The sequence below is a fragment of the Furipterus horrens genome, unplaced genomic scaffold (assembly GCF_987537825.1).
Source record: "Furipterus horrens unplaced genomic scaffold, mFurHor1.1.pri manual_scaffold_3, whole genome shotgun sequence".
NCBI classification, from domain to species: Eukaryota; Metazoa; Chordata; class Mammalia; order Chiroptera; family Furipteridae; genus Furipterus; species Furipterus horrens.
In genome coordinates this window covers 26,546,908-26,564,212 of record NW_028327173.1, presented here as the reverse complement: position 1 = coordinate 26,564,212, position 17,305 = coordinate 26,546,908, and the positions used below count along the sequence as shown (strand labels likewise).

The 17,305-nt window shown below is 47.1% G+C and overlaps 1 protein-coding gene across 1 annotated transcript; it reads left to right on the top strand.

Moving 5' to 3' along the window:
• Positions 1-2,933: 2,933 nt before the first annotated feature.
• Positions 2,934-9,924, top strand: MYCL (MYCL proto-oncogene, bHLH transcription factor). The gene is made up of 3 exons (XM_090269180.1): positions 2,934-3,149; positions 3,510-4,014; positions 7,175-9,924. Exons 1-3 carry the CDS (start codon positions 3,042-3,044, stop codon positions 7,771-7,773), a joined length of 1,212 nt encoding a protein of 403 aa, XP_090125306.1. The 5' UTR covers positions 2,934-3,041; the 3' UTR covers positions 7,774-9,924.
• The last annotated feature ends 7,381 nt before the right edge of the window (positions 9,925-17,305 follow it).

The following is a 17,305-nucleotide window of genomic DNA, read 5'->3' as shown; positions in this document are numbered from 1 at the left end:
CAAGAGATGTTATGACAGGGAATCCAGATGTTGGAACAGGAGTGTAATTAAGGATTACTATTGTCCCAGCCACAAGGAGCAGCTCACTTTTTGCCAGATTTCTTTTTTTTAAATAATTTATTTTTTATTGTATTTTTTCCATTACCGTTTATCCGTCTTATACCCTCTTTCACCTCCATCTTTTTTCTTTTTTTTTTTTTTTAATAAGAGAAAGTTTATTTAGAAAGTCACAGAGAAAAAAAAGAAAGTCACAGAGGTAGAAGTGAACCTATGGGCTTAGGAAACAAGTTGCAGAGGCAAAAGAAGAGGTCCTTGGATCTTAGGAGAGAGAAGGATAAAGGTAATGTGCCAGTGGTGGAGGTGCGCTTTGCCAGCTTTCTTCATTCCACCTGTGGCCAGAGGGCTCTTCTCAACAGCTTTCATGTTTGGTTCCTTGAGTTTCTTCTGCTATTCTTTTTGCTTCTTCTTGATTATCTCATTTCCCTCCTCCACCTCCTTGCCCTACTTCTTGGGCTGCTTCAGGGGCTTCTTCTTTTTTAAAAAGATTTTATTTGTTTATTTCTAGAGAGAGGGAAAGGGAAGGAGAAAGAGAGGGAGAGAGACACATGCAAGAGAAACACCAGTCAGTTACCTCTCACCCAGGCATGTGCTGTGACTGGAAATTGAACCTGGATCTTCTAGTTGGCAGGCCAGCGCTCAATCCTCTGAGCCACACAAACCAGGACTGGGGACTTCTTGCCACTTTTGCTGTGGCCCCTTCCCCTGACCCTGCCACCGGAAACTGATACATCTCTATTTTAAAGCATTAGAGGGTTAAGGTCAGTCAAACAGTCAACACATTCACAAAACATTCATGAAATGCTAGGCTCTGTTCTAAGCCCTGAAGTTACAGCAATCAATAAGACTGACATTTGTCCCTGCCCTCATTGCTCTTACAGTCTGGCGAGGAAGACCAACATTTTGTTTTTTAAGTGCAAAGTGAAGGAACAGCCTAATTCTCAGATGACAACTTAATTTACTTTATCCTCTTTCTCGAGGTGGAGCCACCTCCTGGTTGCCCCCAGATATCACCTACTACAATGAACCATGGTGGGGAGGAGCTGTTGAGTAAGGACTCTTGTCTAGATGGAGAAAGAAGACCCATTTTCCAAGCATAGATTCTCACTTTGCCATGGATTCTAAACTCCAAATCCTTCCAGTAAAGTGATTTTCCGCTTCAATTTATCTAGCGTTGGTTTCTGTCATTTGCCACCAAGAGCTCTGGTATAGCAACCATTTCAGACATTTGTGGACCAGAGAACAAGTCGCCAAAAGGCATTCCCAATCCCTCTGCCCCAGGGTTGCAACCAGACCTGAAATCCTTGTGATCTGTGCCTCTGTTCACCACAAAGCAAAGCACATAGGCTGTCTCAATAAAACCTAGTTGAGAACTCAGTAAGTTCATAAATACCTGCCAGACGCTGGACTAGGTACTGAGGTTGCAAAGCTAGTAAGAGCTAGTTGCTCCTTTCAAAGCCATCCTACATGCACCTTAGACCCAACATATCCAAAACTGAGGGTATCACCTTTCCTGCCTTCTTCCAACCCATATATCAACTCACACCATGTCCCATGTTCCAGCAACACTGAACTGCTTGCACTTACTTCTCCCCCCCCTCTGCTTAGATGCCATCAGTGAATAGTTGGTGTTCTTAGATTGTTAGGGGTGAGAGGGAAAGAGACAGACAGCAGGCAATTAGACTGCTGCCTGTAGACAGGGATGAGACCTTGAATGCCAGGTAAAGCATTCTAGATTAATTGGAAGTTATTCCAAGTTACTTTCCTTGGCCTAAATAGAATAACCTTATAGTTTAGCTTTTCCTCCTTTACCGAAGATAGTCTACATGGAAGGTGACATAAAGGGCTTATATGTCCACCATCTTGGCCAGAGATGCAGCTGCAAGCAATGTTCCCATATTACAGGTAAGCAGAGACGTCCAATATCTTGGCTCTACAGCTACTAAGTAGCAAAACAAGGGCTTGAACCAAGTTTCCAGGCTCCAAATCTCCATTCTTTTCTCTACTAGTACGGCCCCTACACAGTGTGTTTTGTGTGTGGTGTGAGGGAGAGGCACCTCAGCCCTGGCCTGGCCCTGGGGAAAATTCTCCTCCTCACCACAGCGCCAGGAACTAAGTCTGTTCTGCTGGCCTCTCCTCCTGGCCTTAATTCGCTTCTCTAGATAAACTTTCTTCTTAAATCCTCACAATAACTCTGTGAGGTATTACCATCCCTTCGTTTTATAGATGAAACTGAGGCACAGAAAAGTGAAATCTCAGGCTCCAAAGTCCGGAGTCTTCACCCTCGCTTCACTGGTGTCAAGGTTTGGGACACCTAGCTAAAGAAACGGGTCAACGGGTGATGAAGTGGATGCTGGGGACCCTCCCCAGTTCAGGGCTGAGGGCCGCCAGGTGGCGCGGTGGAAGTATGACAACTTCCCCTCCTCACCACTCCGCCCCTCCACACCCCCCTCCACCCCTGCCCGCCGGCCAGACGCACCTGAACTAAGCCCGGCAAGGCCTGGGAAACAAGCTCACGGTGCTGGGCAGGGCGGGGCGTAGCCCTTGTCCCCAGCCCACAATGGGCAAGGATCTCGGTTTGAGTTCGGTCTGCTGGAGCTGCCGCCGCCTGGGTCTTAATAAAGAATCACGTCCCCACGAGGCGACCACCAGGCTGCATCAGCTTGCCGCCTGCTCTGCGCTCCCCAATGTTCAATTTATTTGGGGGTTGGTATAGGGACTAGAATAGAGGGAGACGTCCAGAGGGTTGGGGCGGAGGCCATGGTCCCCACCTGTCGACTGCCCGGAGGGGGAGTGGGAAGGGGTGTGGCTAGCCTCGTTGGGCCCGCCCCTGGGTCCCAGAGCCCAGGGCGCGCTACAAGATATAAGGCTGCCGGGAAACAATGCGCCTGCATCTCGCGCTCCCGCGCCTATCCCGGTTGTGTTGGACCTCCGTGCACGAGCGAGGGAGGGACGGAGGGAGCGCGACGGGGACGCGCTCTTGAATGCGGGCCGCGCGCTCTCTGGCGCGCATGTGCTTGTGTGCGGGCTACCGGGCTGCCCCAAGCCGGCCCGGAGCGGGTCCGCTCCCGGTGGCGGGTGGCCAGAGCGAGGTGAGACTAGGGGCGGCCGGTGGAAGAGTACGGGTCCCAGGGGGCAGGCTGCAGGCTGCCTTCTGAGCACAGCGCGCCCCCGCCCGGCCCGGCCGGGCCCTGGGAGCTGCGCTCCGAGAGGCGCTGGCAAAGTTTGCTTTTGAACTCGCTCCCCGCAGCCTCTTCTGCGCGCCGTGAACGGCTTCCCTGGGCACACTGACCCAGGGCCGGGCTTCCTAAGACGTGAGGGAAGGGCGTGGGTTCCAAGCCCAGAGGTTCGGGAGGGACGAGGGCCTTGCAGCCAGCTGTGCTGGGGGACCCGGGAACGCCTCCCTCCCCGGGCCCTTACCCCAGTCAGCACGGCCCCTTTCCCTCTCGCAGGGAGCGGACATGGACTTCGACTCGTACCAGCACTATTTCTACGACTATGACTGTGGGGAGGATTTCTATCGCTCCACAGCACCCAGCGAGGACATCTGGAAGAAATTCGAGCTGGTACCGTCGCCCCCCACGTCGCCGCCCTGGGGCTCAAGTCCCGGCGCCGGGGACCCGGTCTCTGGAATTGGTTCCCCGGAGCCGTGGCCCGGAGGGGGCGCCGGGGATGAGGCGGAATCCCGAGGCCACTCAAAAGCTTGGGGCAGGAACTACGCTTCCATCATCCGCCGCGACTGCATGTGGAGCGGCTTCTCGGCCCGGGAACGGCTGGAGAGAGCGGTGAGCGACCGGCTTGCCACTGGTGCACCCCGGGGAAACCAGCCCAAGGTGCCCGCCGCCCCGGAATGCGCTCCCAGCCTCGAAGTCGGCAACCCAGTTCCCGCTGCCCCCTGTCCGCTGGGCGAGCCCAAGACCCAGGCCTGCTCGGGGTCCGAGAGCCCTAGCGACTCGGGTAAGGACCGCCCCGGGCCAATCAAGACGGGGACACCCCATGGGTGGCCAAAACTCTGTCGCTGCCTGAGGTCAGGCACTGGGTCTCCGCCAGCTCTTCGGCTACCTCCCCCTTCCTCTGGCTGAAGCTGCCGGTGTAGCCCCCAGCGGTGTCTGTCTGGCACGTGGGTGTGTTAGTAAACAGTTTGAAGAAGTGGCGTGGAAGCCAACGTTTCTTTGATGATGATTGGAACCCCAGGGGACAAGGGAGATAGGATGAGGCTTTGCACTTAGAGAGGACAATACTGAGATTGGACCGCAGGGGATTTCTGTCCCCTGGAGGTTGAAGGGGTCCTTTAAGGATCACTTGAGGCTTGAAGTTTTTTGTTGCTGCCCCTTCCTGGGAAACTCACACACCCCTAGGGAGAGAAGAAGCTGAGGATCCTTTTGTGCAAAGCCAAAGCCTTCATCCTTTTAAAAATCTAGTGTCCTGTCTGCTTTACTTTAAGAAGCTCCCACCCCTTACCATTTGTGCATCAACACCATTACCCGTGAGACAAGTAGGGGAGAAATGAACTCTCCCCATTAACAGATGGAAGAACTGAGGCTTAGAAATAGGAAATTACTAGAAGTGAGCCCCAACTTCCTGCCATCTAGCTAGTCTCTTTTCCCTACCTTCCATGGCAACCAGACACTTCTTGTTGTTTAGAGGGTCTTCCGTAGTTGTTTATCTCAGAAGGGCTACACCTTGCTTTGTTGCTTTGGCCTGAGATGGAAGGGTGACCTTTTAATTCCCTCCCAATCCATCTGAGAGCTTCAGCTGTCTCCTTGCATTAAAAAAATGTTCACTGGCCCCTACTTTGTGCCAGACTCTGGGCCAAATGCTGGAGTCAAGGATATGGAGCTCCAGGCCCTTTCCCGCTTCCTTGAATGCAAATGTGACCTTCACTGAGGGCAGACCAGCATCCTGTACCACCAGACTATGATGTTTCTTAGCCTAACCTCTTCTCAGCAGAGACATGGCAGACAGGATGTTTTTACAGGGTGCAGACTGAGGCTAGCATCAGGTAAATCAAGACACAGAAAGCTGTCACTTTTATTTTTTAAAAAGATTTATTTATTTATTTATTTAAGAGAGAGGGGATAAGGGAGAAAGAGGAAGAGAAATACCAATGTGTGTGTGTGTGTGTGTGTGTGTGTGTGTGTGTGTGTGAGTGAGAGAGAGAGAGTGTGAGAGACATTGATCACCCCTGACCAGGAATCGAACCAGTGGCCTGAGCTCAATCCACTGAGTGATACCAGCTGGGGCTCACTGTCATTTTTAAGAATAACTTACATGACCATTTAGAGGAAGCTGGGGAATGGGGTATGGAAGTCATCATACACTTAAAGGAAAATATAAGGATAACAAATTAAAAGTCAAATATTTTTCCAGTCCACTGTATTTAAGGTCATTTTAACCTGCTTGTTTTCTACACCAAGCTTGTGTTTATTTAATGGCTGGAATTGGAATTTTGAGATAAAGAAACCAATAAAGATGTATTTCTGCACGGGCTGATGGAGTGATAGAGTGGGAAGAGCACTGTTTTGAGAGTTTAGAGATCTTAGTTTGAGGTCCAGAATGTTACAAAAGTGATGTGGACTTGGCTGATCTAGCTCTGCCTCTCCCTTGGCACATGAGGGTGTTGTTCTCTGTTGTCCAGCAAAAGGCATTTCCTTGTCTGGGTAGAGTTAGACACTACTCTCTGAAAAGGAGAATAGTGGTCTTACATTATGTTTTCCTTAGGCAGAGCGTCCCCAGCCACGAGGTTTAACATTGAAATATTAAAGGCCTGGGATGTGGGGAAGCCTCCTGAATCATTTTCTGACCTGCCCTTTAACCTGAACCTGTTTGCAAGCTCCTGGTTCACAGGCCACATGGCCCAGAACAAAATGCAACAGATTGCAAACAATGAGGGGGGTGGGGAGAATGACTGATGGCAAAGCTCAGCCAATAGTGGGTAGGGGCTGGGTAAAACAGCATTCCAAACACAGCTTAGTCAGCCAATCACAGGCCTTGGGACCAGGAGGGCTGCATGGTCAGGTTTTATTAATGGAGAAATAATGCGATTGTCCACACAATGGAAGCCTTCCTGACAAAGGGGCTCAAGCGTCCTGATATGCAAAGGAGACAGAGAACTGAACTCTTATGCTGTCAGGGTGAAATGCATTAAGGTGGTCTGGGGAGGGGGTGCTGAAAACGTGTGGAGCAGGAAGGTTTTCTACACCACCACCCTGTCCCCTTGGGGTTGGGGTAACCCAAGAGACCTTCAAGCCAGGGAATGATAAGGGCATGTCCAGGTATCTCCAGGTCCCTGGTGTTTCAGCCCTTGTATAGGGATAGGGGATATTCTGCTGCTCAGTTCCTGCCCCTGGCACAGATAGCTTGGAAATGGTCGCTTGTACCTTTGTGAAGTTCCTGCAGCTTTTACCGACCTGCAATTACAAATCCAACCCTGTTCAGGTCCAGGGGAGGGGGTGGGACAGGCAACCTATAAATGATGGATGACTTTAGAAACCCATTGAACCTAGGAGCAAAATGCCCCTAAAGGAAACCTTTCCCTCCCCTCTTTGGGTGAGGAGGGATGTGTTGTAGCCCTCCCTTCTCTGAATCTTCAGCTGAAAGGGATAGTAGAATAGAGAGGTGGGGGAATAATAGGATTTATAACTTGTGGAAAGTAACAATTCCCCAAGTGCAGGCTGTGCTGGGCAGGAACAAAGGGCAGCTCTGCCCACAGACCCCTCATTTACAATTCTGATGGGGCATGAAAGAGCCCGACTAGGGAAGATCTTTATAGCTAAACTTTGTCCCAGGCTGATAGCTCTTTCTCTCCATCCTCTCAGTGGGGGAGGGGAGAGCTTATGCAGACTGGGGGCTGTTGGCTTGGGTCTGCCTTTTGTTCTTATTTAAGCCTTGCTGTACAAAAGGAAATTGGAGAATATTTTCCTTCTCGCTTATTTGTCCTCCTTTATTCATACTGCCCTTACCCAGTTACAAATGAATCGACTGTCTTTCCCCTCACTTTAGTTTGTTTATATTTAAATTGGGAAACCGTCACCTTCTTTCCCAAGTCGCGGGATAGGGTTCTGGTATGTGTTTCTCATGGGGTGTGTTTCTTCTCTTGATCTCTCTTCTTGGACAGAGGGTGAAGAAATTGATGTTGTGACAGTGGAAAAGAGACAGTCCCTGGGTGTACGGAAGCCAGTCACCATCACGGTGCGAGCAGACCCTTTGGACCCCTGCATGAAACATTTCCACATCTCCATCCATCAGCAACAACACAACTATGCCGCCCGTTTTCCTCCAGAAAGCTGCTCCCAAGGAGGGGATCCAGAGAGAGGTCCCCAAGAAGAGGCTCTGGAGAGAGATGCTGCAGAGGAAAAGGAAGATGAGGTGCATGAAGAGGTTGTGAGCCCCCTGCCTATAGAAAGTGAGGCTTCCCAGGCCTGCCACCCCAAACCCGTCAGTTCTGACACTGAGGATGTGACCAAAAGAAAGAACCACAACTTCCTGGAGCGCAAGAGGCGGAATGACCTCCGTTCCAGGTTCTTGGCCCTGAGGGACCAGGTACCCACCCTGGCCAGCTGCTCCAAGGCCCCCAAAGTGGTGATCCTGAGTAAGGCCTTGGAATACTTGCAAGCCCTGGTGGGGGCCGAGAAGAGGATGGCCTCTGAGAAAAGGCAGCTCCGATGCCGGCAGCAGCAACTGCAGAAAAGAATTGCGTACCTTAGTGGCTACTAACTGACCAAAAAACCTGACTACTCTGTCTTACAAAGACCCAAGTTTATTTTTAACCTTTTCTCTCCCCCTTAGTAATTTGCACATTTTGGTTACGGTGGGACAGTCTGGACAGTAGATCCCAGGATGCTTTGCAGCCAGTGCACACAATAAGGGCTTGCATTCTTGGAAACCAGGAACCCCAGCTCCCCCTCTTCCCTGACTCACGGGAGCACTGTGTCTTCTGTGGCGCCTTCGGCTTCTCGGGCAGGCAGCTGACTGAGGAGCCCTGGGGTCTGCCTCGCTTATGCGCTCTGGAGAAAAGCCTGACAGATGCTATGCAACAGGTGGTGGACGTGGTCGGGGCCTCCAGCCTGCATGAAACCTCACACTCCAGATGAGCGTTAGTCTGGGAAAGGATGCTCCCGCTGCTGTCTCTGGGGTGATGCTAGGACAGCTGTGCCTGGACGCTCTCCCTGAGGCTCCTTTTTCCAGGAGACACATGAGCTGTCTTGGGTGAAGACAAGCTCTCAGACTTGGATCAACGTGGACCGTTACCTCACTGTCAGACACTTTACAGTAGCTGAGGAGTTGGAAACCTTTTAATATATACATATATATATATTATAATGTTAGATGACACCCCTCTTCCCACTCTGGGTGCTGCAACCTTGACAACATTTAAAGAGCTTCGCCTCTAGATTCTTTGTCTCAAAGCCCTCTGGGCCTTTTCCTCTGAGGGGAGAGACCATTCTGTCCTCATAAGGGACTTCTTTTGTTTCCTTCTGCCTTTGTTATGCAATGGGTTCTCCAGTATCCCTTTCCCACAGGTCAGAAATATTTACCCAACACACAGGGAAATGGGTCCTAGCCTGGAGATAGCTGGGAGTCCTGGCTGTGACCTTATTCCCTACCCAGGTGTCTTCCATCTTGGAATCCTTTCACAAGGCAGATGTCAGGCACCTTAGCGGTGAGAACTGAACCACTTCCTATTTCCCAGCTGCCTCTCATCTCATCCCTGACTGATAAGTTTGAAGTTGTACTAGAACCATGCAAACCCATCCTTCTCATGCAACTCCAAGGAGCTTGCTGTCTTTGCAGCCATCCTTGGGCCACCTGCCAGCCTGGCATGAGTCAGATCCCTTTTCTAGAATCTGGGCCTTATTGAAGTTTTTCCTAGGAGAGCTGCTGGGACTCACCCAGTGCTCCAGAAGGTGGCCTAGCTTCCCGGTGGGATCTCTGCTTAGTGGACCATGATGAATTTTGCCCCAGCTGGACTTGGCACCTCCAAGTGGATTTTGGGTGCAGCCTCCATTCTGTGAAAGGCACCCAACCCTATAGTGTTTTGTGGGCAACCTCAGGAGCCCCTAAGCCTAGCCTGGAAGAAGGACCAGCCCCCTCCAGAACTCCCCAGGGCAGCAGGTATCTGCTGGCTGTGGGTTTGAAAGTGGGGGAGAGAAGGATGGGAGGGCTGTATGTGGCTCTGGAAAGCCACCTGCTACTTCCAAATCTATTATGTACAATGGTCTGTTTCTGAGGTTGCTTCCTGGTGCCAGAGGACCCCAGTGGAAGTTTGGAAAAAGCCTCTGTACCTTTTGGAGCATGGTTTTCGGGAGCCAACTGACTTCTGGAACTGTCTTTGGAGAACAGGTGGGAAGTAGGTTACTGATGTCTCACTTGAATAGCTTGTGTTTTATAAGCTGCTGTTGGGTATTATGCTGGGAGCAGTCTTTTTTTTTTTTTTTTTTTTTTTTTTAATACTGTATTTTTGTATGCCTTTTGCAAAGTGGTGTTGTTTTTGTACAAGAAAAAAATGTCTTGGGCAATTCTCCTGTTGCAAGAGTCTGATTTATTTTGAACGGCAAGTTTACCTGAAATTTTGTATTTAGTTGTGATTATTGATCGCCTGATTTTAAAATGTTGCCTTCTGGGACATCTTCTAATAAAAGATTTCTCAAACATGTCAGAGTTGGGGCAGCTTATACCAACTGAGTCTCACTGAACCAAGAAAGACGATTTCAGCATAGCCACGAGGGAGCTGGAGGGTTGCATTTCTCTTAACCATGTTGCTAACCTGGTCATTCCACTTTGGGTTCCTGAAATGCCATTTCAGACATGTCTAAACAATGTAGGCTCAGCACTTGGTGAACATAAAATTCTCTTTTGAATTGCAAAGAGTGCTGAATTTGTACTTTAGAAGGCTTGAAATCCTGGTTCTACCACTTACTTATTCTGCGCCTTTAACTTTATCTTTCTGAGTCCTAGTTTCCTTATCTGTAAAATGGGGGTAAATGCTGCTTCACAGGGGTTTGGCAGATGTTAAATGAAGTGGTAGAGGATAAACCACTTTCTAAACTATAAAGCCTTATGTTCTTTAGGGTGGTCCTGTTCTTACTTTAGGGGTATGGTGACCTTTTGCAGGACATCTTTTTAAAAATTCACAATGAATTTGTGATGTAATGTGATTTGTTTTCTTTTTCCCTGGATTTCATGAGAGAAAATCAGCGCTCCCTTTTCCCCACATAGTTCTCATAAACTTGGTGTAAATGCAGGAGGAGAGGCTTTAGCAATGGCTTTTCCTGCCGCCCGTGTCTGAGCTCACTTCTCCATGTTGTGCCACACCAGGCACACGCCAGGGCTGCAGAAGAGGGAACTGACATTCTAAGAGTGAAACAAAGCTGCCCAAAGTTACACGGCCAGTAAGTGAATGAGTTAGGATTTGAAACCAGCTCTGCCTGTCTACACAGACAGAAGTCTTCCACACTGCATGGGAATGATCAGCTTGTTTTGTTGGCATAGGGTGTGGAGGAGGTCAATCTGAATTCTATTACTAACTGTTTCTTGGAACTCTCTTCGTGGGGCCACTGTCCCTGACACTTACTGAGATGAAGTGAAGCAAATGTTCCCCAACCAGTCCTTCTGCCCATCTGTGGGCTGGGAGGGTTAGTCTTGCCCCAGAGAGGCCCCTTCTGGGGCTTGAAAGGAAAGCGGTTGCTGTGCATCATGGTGGGAGAAAGCCACTTTGCCTCAGCTACTTCTGCCCTGAAGCTGAAACCTGGGTGGTGCTGCCTTCCTGCACTCTGATGGAGCCTGAGGAGAGTCAAAAAAGTACTATAAATTCCTCACATTTACCAGGTGCCCCTTATCACAACCTGGTAAGTAAGCAGTAGCTGCCACTTGGTACTGGAGCCCAGAGAGGTTTCTTTTTCTTTTATTTATTTATTTAAGATTTTATTTTTAGAGAGAAGGGAAAGGTGGGAGAAAAAGAGGGAGAGAAACATCAATGTATAAGAGAAACAGTGATTGGTTGCCTCTCTCAAGTCCCCAACTGGGGACCTGACCCGCAACCCAGGCATGTGCCCTGACTGGGAATCAAACTGATGACCCTTTGGTGCACAGACTGACACTCAATCCACTGAGCCACACCAGCCCAGGCCAGAGAGGTTTATTCAAGGTCACATAACAAAATCAGAATCCTAAACCCAGTCTCCTGTCAGGTAAACTTTCCACTCCACCCCCAAAGCCTCTGTATCACCAAACCCAATCCATAAGTAGCTGTTTGATAAAAGCAGAACTTAGTTTACTGGGACTCACATTCTCTCTCCCTCTCTCTCTTTTTTTAAAATTGATTTCAGAGAAAGAGAAACATCGATTTATTGTTTCACTTATGCATACATTGGTTGATTCTTATGTGTGTCCTGACCAGGAATTGAACCTGCAATCTTGGTCTATCAGAGATGATGCTCTAACCAACTGGCTACCTGGCCAGGGCCACTGGGACTCTTCTTAAAACTCCTTTTTTTCCTTTTTTCCCTTTCTGATGTGGCTCAGTGGATTGAGCACTGGCCTGCAAACCAAAAGGTCACCAGTTCGACTCCCAGTCAGGGCATATACCTGGGTTGCAGGCCAGGTCCCCATTTGGGGGCCTGTGAGGGGCAACTGATCAAGGTTTTTCTCCCTCTCTCCCTTTGTTCCCCTTTCTGTAAAAATAAATAAAATCTTTTTTTTAAGTCTCTATTTTTCTTTTAGTTACTGTCAACTCTGTTCCTATCCTTTTTATTGACTGATTGACTGATTTTGAAAGAACGTTTATTAAAGCTGGGAACAGTGAAACGAAGGACTTAGGGCAGAAGCAACAGGACAGAACCTAGGCAGGGCTACTTTGACTGTCTAGAAATGTTACAAGGAAGAAGTGAGCCACAGCAGACTACTCACTGATAAGTCAGAGAAAAGGGCCTTGGAAAAAGATTCAGAGGGTAAGCCTGGGATGAGCTGCTGCTGCCTGTTGCTGCCCTGGTTGCAAGTCTCATGGGGATGAGTAGAGTTAAGGAGAGAAAAGTAAAGATACACAGACCCTAGAGGGAAGAAAGGTGTGGGTGTGTGCCACAGAGAGCCTACTCCATCCTTCTTTTTTGAGGACATTTGTCAAGAGACTAATTTGTAGGGCTTCTCTCCCTTTACTAAACCTTGAGAGAAATTAGGTACCGGCATTAATGCTAGTTGTACATATCTTAATCCTCACAATAACCTGGAGAACGGGAAGGTGTCACTCCATTTCACAGATAAGCAAACTGAAGCTCAGGGACATTTAAGTCATTTATCTAAGTCAACACAGCTAGCACCAGCTGCCTGACTCCAAACTTCAGCTCCTTTGAGTCCAACTCTGCTGAGAAAGGGGTGGGAATAAAGCCATCTCCTGCGGGAAGGGGAGGGTGTTTCTGGAATGTGAAGTATTTTAAGCTCCTTCCTAGCTCCTTCCTACCGACTCCTACTTCTATCTTTGTCCAAAAATAGCCAGGACTTTATTCCTGGATTTCAGAGAATACACACCCAACTTGGGGATGTGGACATAGTAAGGGGCAGCCCAGAGGCCACTCTTGGTATAGAAAAGAAAGGTCATCATGTTTGACAATAAAAAGTTAACACATGTGCTTAACTCCTGCCCCTATTGGTAGCTATTTTGGGGGGACCGCAGATTTGGAAGGTGATAGGAGGGAGAGTAGAGAGAGGTTTCTTTCTAAGGGTGAGATAGCTGGTTGGGAGATGATTGATGGCTGGGTGACTGGGGAGGGGTGAAGGGGAGTATCTAAATGTATCAGCTGAAGTTCCGTTGGGGTGTGGACATTTCTACTTTAAACTCAGTGGGCAGCTCTTGTTAATGTCTTTATTTAGAACTGCTGCCAAAGGAATCAACTGTGTTAATGTTCTTCAAATCTCTATCAGGTTGACTTATTAAAAACCATGAGACTCAACACCAGGAGTCCAGTAGGTGCCCAGGAAGTGATGGATCACATTTGAACTTGTGGAAAGCAGTATGGTTAAGTGTTCGCTCACACCCAACAGATCTCACTTCTAAATCTGACTCTGCATTTTCCAGTTGCGTGACCATGAGAAAATTATTAACCTTTCTTAGCCCCAGTGTCTGTCAAACAGGTATAAATTACATGTTGGATGGTTGTGAGCAATAGTAAGTGCTTAGTAAATAATTAGCTTTTTTTTTTTTTGTAGTGAGTTATTGCATGTGGAATGTTTAGACCATTGCCTGCCACATGGTAAGTATTCTATGAGCATGCTAGCTATTATCTTTTTTACTAATTATTTTTATTGTAGTAAAATGCATGTAATAAATTTCCCATCTTAACCATTTTTAAGTATTAAGTTCAGTGGTATTAAATCATCCATAATGTTATGCAACCATCATCTTCAGCACCATGCATCTCCAAAGTTAAAAAAAATTTTTTTTCATATATTTACTTTTGATGGGAGGGGAAGGGAGAGAGCAAGGGAGGGAGAGAAGCATTAATCCATTGCCTCTCACATGCCCCCAACCAGGGACCCGGCCTACAACCCAGGATGTACCTTGGCTGGGAATTAAACCAGGGAGCTTCTGGTTCACAGGCCAGTGCTCAATCCACTGAGCCACACCAGCCAGAGCTGTATAATTCTTCATCTTGTAAAACGAAAACTCTGTCCCCATTAAACAATACCTCCCTACTTTCCCCTTCCCCCAGCTCCTGGCAACCACCATTCTACTGTCTCTCTGATTTTGGCAAAGTAACCCTTATAAGTGGAATCATACACTATTTGTCTTTTTGTGGCTGGATTTCTTCACTTAGCATAATATCCTCAAGTTTCATCCATGTTGTAGTATATGTCAGAGTTTCCTTTTTAAGGCTGAATAATATTCCATTGTATGCATGTACCTCATTTTGCTTATCTATATATCTATTAATGAACATTTGAATGGCTTCTACATTTTAGCTGTTGTGAATAATGCTGCTGTGAGCATGGATATACAAATATCTTTTTAAAACCCTGCTTTCAGTTAATTTTGGCTGTATACCCAGTAGTAAAATTGTTGACTCATATAGTAATTCCATTTTTAATTTTCCACAGCAGCTCTACCATCTTACACATGTAAGATGTGCAGTGGTTCCAATTTATCCACATCCTCTCCAATACTAGTTATTTTTTTTTATTGTAGCCATCCTAATAGATGTGAGGTGGTAACTCATTGTAGTTTTGATTTGTATTTACCTAATGATTAGTGATGGTGAGTATCTTTTCATGTGCTTATTGGCCATTTGTTTTTCTTTGGAGAAATGGCCATTCAAGTTCTTTGCTCATTTTTCGATTGGATTTTTTTATTACTATTATTTTTAGTTTTAGAAGTTCTCTATATATTCTGGATATGTTGGCAGCGAAGTGGAACCAGGTGTTAGACGAGTGGGCCCTGGCTCAGCAGCCTCAGTTCTTGAGTTCTAGCTAAGAAAGATTTCAGAGCCAAGACTCAAACTATAAGAGTTTCTTTAGGAAGTCACAGGGAAAGAAGAAGTGAGCTGTAGAAGAAATGGGCTCAGGGAACGAGTTACAGAGGCAAAAGGAGGGCCCCTGGAAATTAGGAGAAAGAGACAAGGATACCATGCCTGAGTGGGGAAAAGCAGGTGGGGGAAAGCGGATTGGGGTGGGGAAGAGCAGTGAGAGTGCTCCATAGAGAGACTCACTGGGTCATCCAGCTTGAGGGTACAGTGGTACCTCAGGACTTGTCATATATTCGTTCTGGAGCTAGTGATGAGTGCTGAAACTGAGCACTACTGAACAATGAAGCATGTTCTCTTGTGGGACGGCATCATGACTTATACAAGTTCTAGCAAGTGTGACGAGTCCCGATGCTAGTGCTGAAACATTTTTTTTTTTTGTCATCAAAATGTGACAAGTACAGGGTTTGACGTCCTGAAGCTGATGAGTACTGAGGTATGACTGTATTTATCTGGAGATCTCAGAGGATGATCCCAATTGAATATTCATCAGCTTTCCAGATATGTCTTTTCAGGGTCTGGTGAGGTCTCTATGGACTGGTTAGTGCCAGGGCAGGGGGTGATTGATCAATGCATCTGGTCTTGATATCAGCCATGGTGTTGCTTATTTGGTTTTGCTGCTTTTCTGGGCCTGGAGCTGAAACACAACTGAGGCCTAGATGTATTTGATGTGGGCCAAAACCTCTTGTCCTGGGGATTTAATGTTTATGATCTATGCTCCAGTCCCTTTGTTTTGTCCCCCGCCCCCCAAGAGGGTCTAGCCTGCATGACTGGCAACATGCTAGGGGAGGAAATGTCAGGGGAGGGTCTGAAATGCACAACCATAGATATAAAAGGTCTAAGGGTCTACACCATATTACTCGCAATATGTTAGGGGAGGAAAGGTTACCCTGGGAGCGAGGTCTTTGTTTTCCCAGTTTTGCCTGTTGCTAGGCACCCCCACGACTTTCTGCCCTGGTGACCTTTTGTACCTGGCTCATCATTCTTGCTGTGCTCCTATCTAACTGCCTACCACTGGTATTAATCCCTTATCAGATATATAATTTGCAAGTATTTTTTCCCCAAATAATTAGTGTTATTTAAACCATTTAACAAGCCACACCTAGAATACAGATTCATCCTATTGAAAGGTGACAGACAGGAGGGAATTGGTAAAATAAGAAAGCTTGCCCTGGCTGGTGTGGCTCAGTGGATTGAGTGCTGGCCTGTGAACTGAAAGGTTGCCGAAATAAATTAATAAATTAAATATTAAAAAATAAAAATAAAAACATACTCAGGTTTAAAAATCTCTGCCTAAATAGTAATTAGAGGATTTAATGACTGAATGGAGTCAGTTGACTCCAACTCAGATTGAAGGCACTGCAGTGCCAAGCAAGGACAAATGGAGGGCACATATGTGCAATAGCATTGCGGACTTGCAGCTCCTGCCTGCCATGGGTAATGGGATTCTGTGGACCCATCAGAGACTCAGGTCTTTGCCCTCCTTTTCTCCTCTGCCTATCTCAGTCTCCCCAAACCTGGGCTACTCCTTCCCCTATAATTAACTGCCTCTTGAGCAGCAGCAATATGTATACTCAAGATTACTTGAAAGTACTCCTTCTGGGAAGCTTTCTTATTTTATTTTTAAAAATATTTTATTTATTTATTTTTAGAGAGAAGAAGGGAGGAAGAAAGAGAGGGAAGGGAACATCAATATGCAGTAGATACATCGATAGGTTAGTTGCTTCTTGCATGCCCCCAACTAGGGACCTGGCCAGCAACCCAGACATGTGCCCTAACTGGGAATTGAACCAGTGACCTTGCAGTTAGCAGGTCAGCACTCAATTCACTGAGCCACGCCAGCTAGGGCCTGAGTGTGTATTTAGAATCTAACCACCTCCAGGACCCTGATGCAGTAGGTCAGGGCCAGAAATCCACATTGCTGATAAGCAAGCAGGGAGGTGGAATCCTGAGGTCACACTTAGAAAAACCTTGGAATAAGGGGTTAGAGCCAAGTGCTGCATAGGTACAAAGATACAAAAATATTCACAGAAGGTGGTATAGATGGCATATTATAGGGTCGGGCAAAGTAGGTTTACAGACATGAGTATGAGAAACATAGAGTTTATTCTTATATTATCATTTATTAATTATTGTATTATCTTCCATAAGAACAACTGTAAACCTACTTTTGCCCCTACCCTGTATAATAGTTAAGAACAGGGACTTAGGGTTACTCGCCTAGATGTTGGGCAAATCACCTCTCTGAGTGAGTTCTCTTCTTCTCCAAAATGGGTATAATATTAATACCTACCTCATAGAACTGTTGTGAAGAGTAAGTAAATTATGTATAAAGTGCCTAGAATAGTATCTCCCTCACAGTTAAAAGCAATGAAGATGAAGCTATAGTTCCGTATGGAAGTATATGAGCATGCAAACATGATTACAAAATAAGGCAATATGTGTTTCAGACAAGGGTTACAGGCCTCAGAAGGGGAAGAGAGCACTTTGTTTGGAGTCATTAAGAAAGTTCTTGTTGAGGATATTGTGACTTTGACTGGAACTAGAAGCGCCAGTAGTATTTGGCTAAGTGCAGAGGAGACGCTGTTCCAGGCTAAGGGAATAGCTTTGGGGAAAGGGGATGGGGAAGGTTGTGTGGAACCTGGGGAAAGGGGAGAAATCTGGTCTGATTTGCTGGCTGAATGGTCTCATTTTTACAAAACAAGAGGGATTGCACTAGATTTCTAAGAGGATCCTTT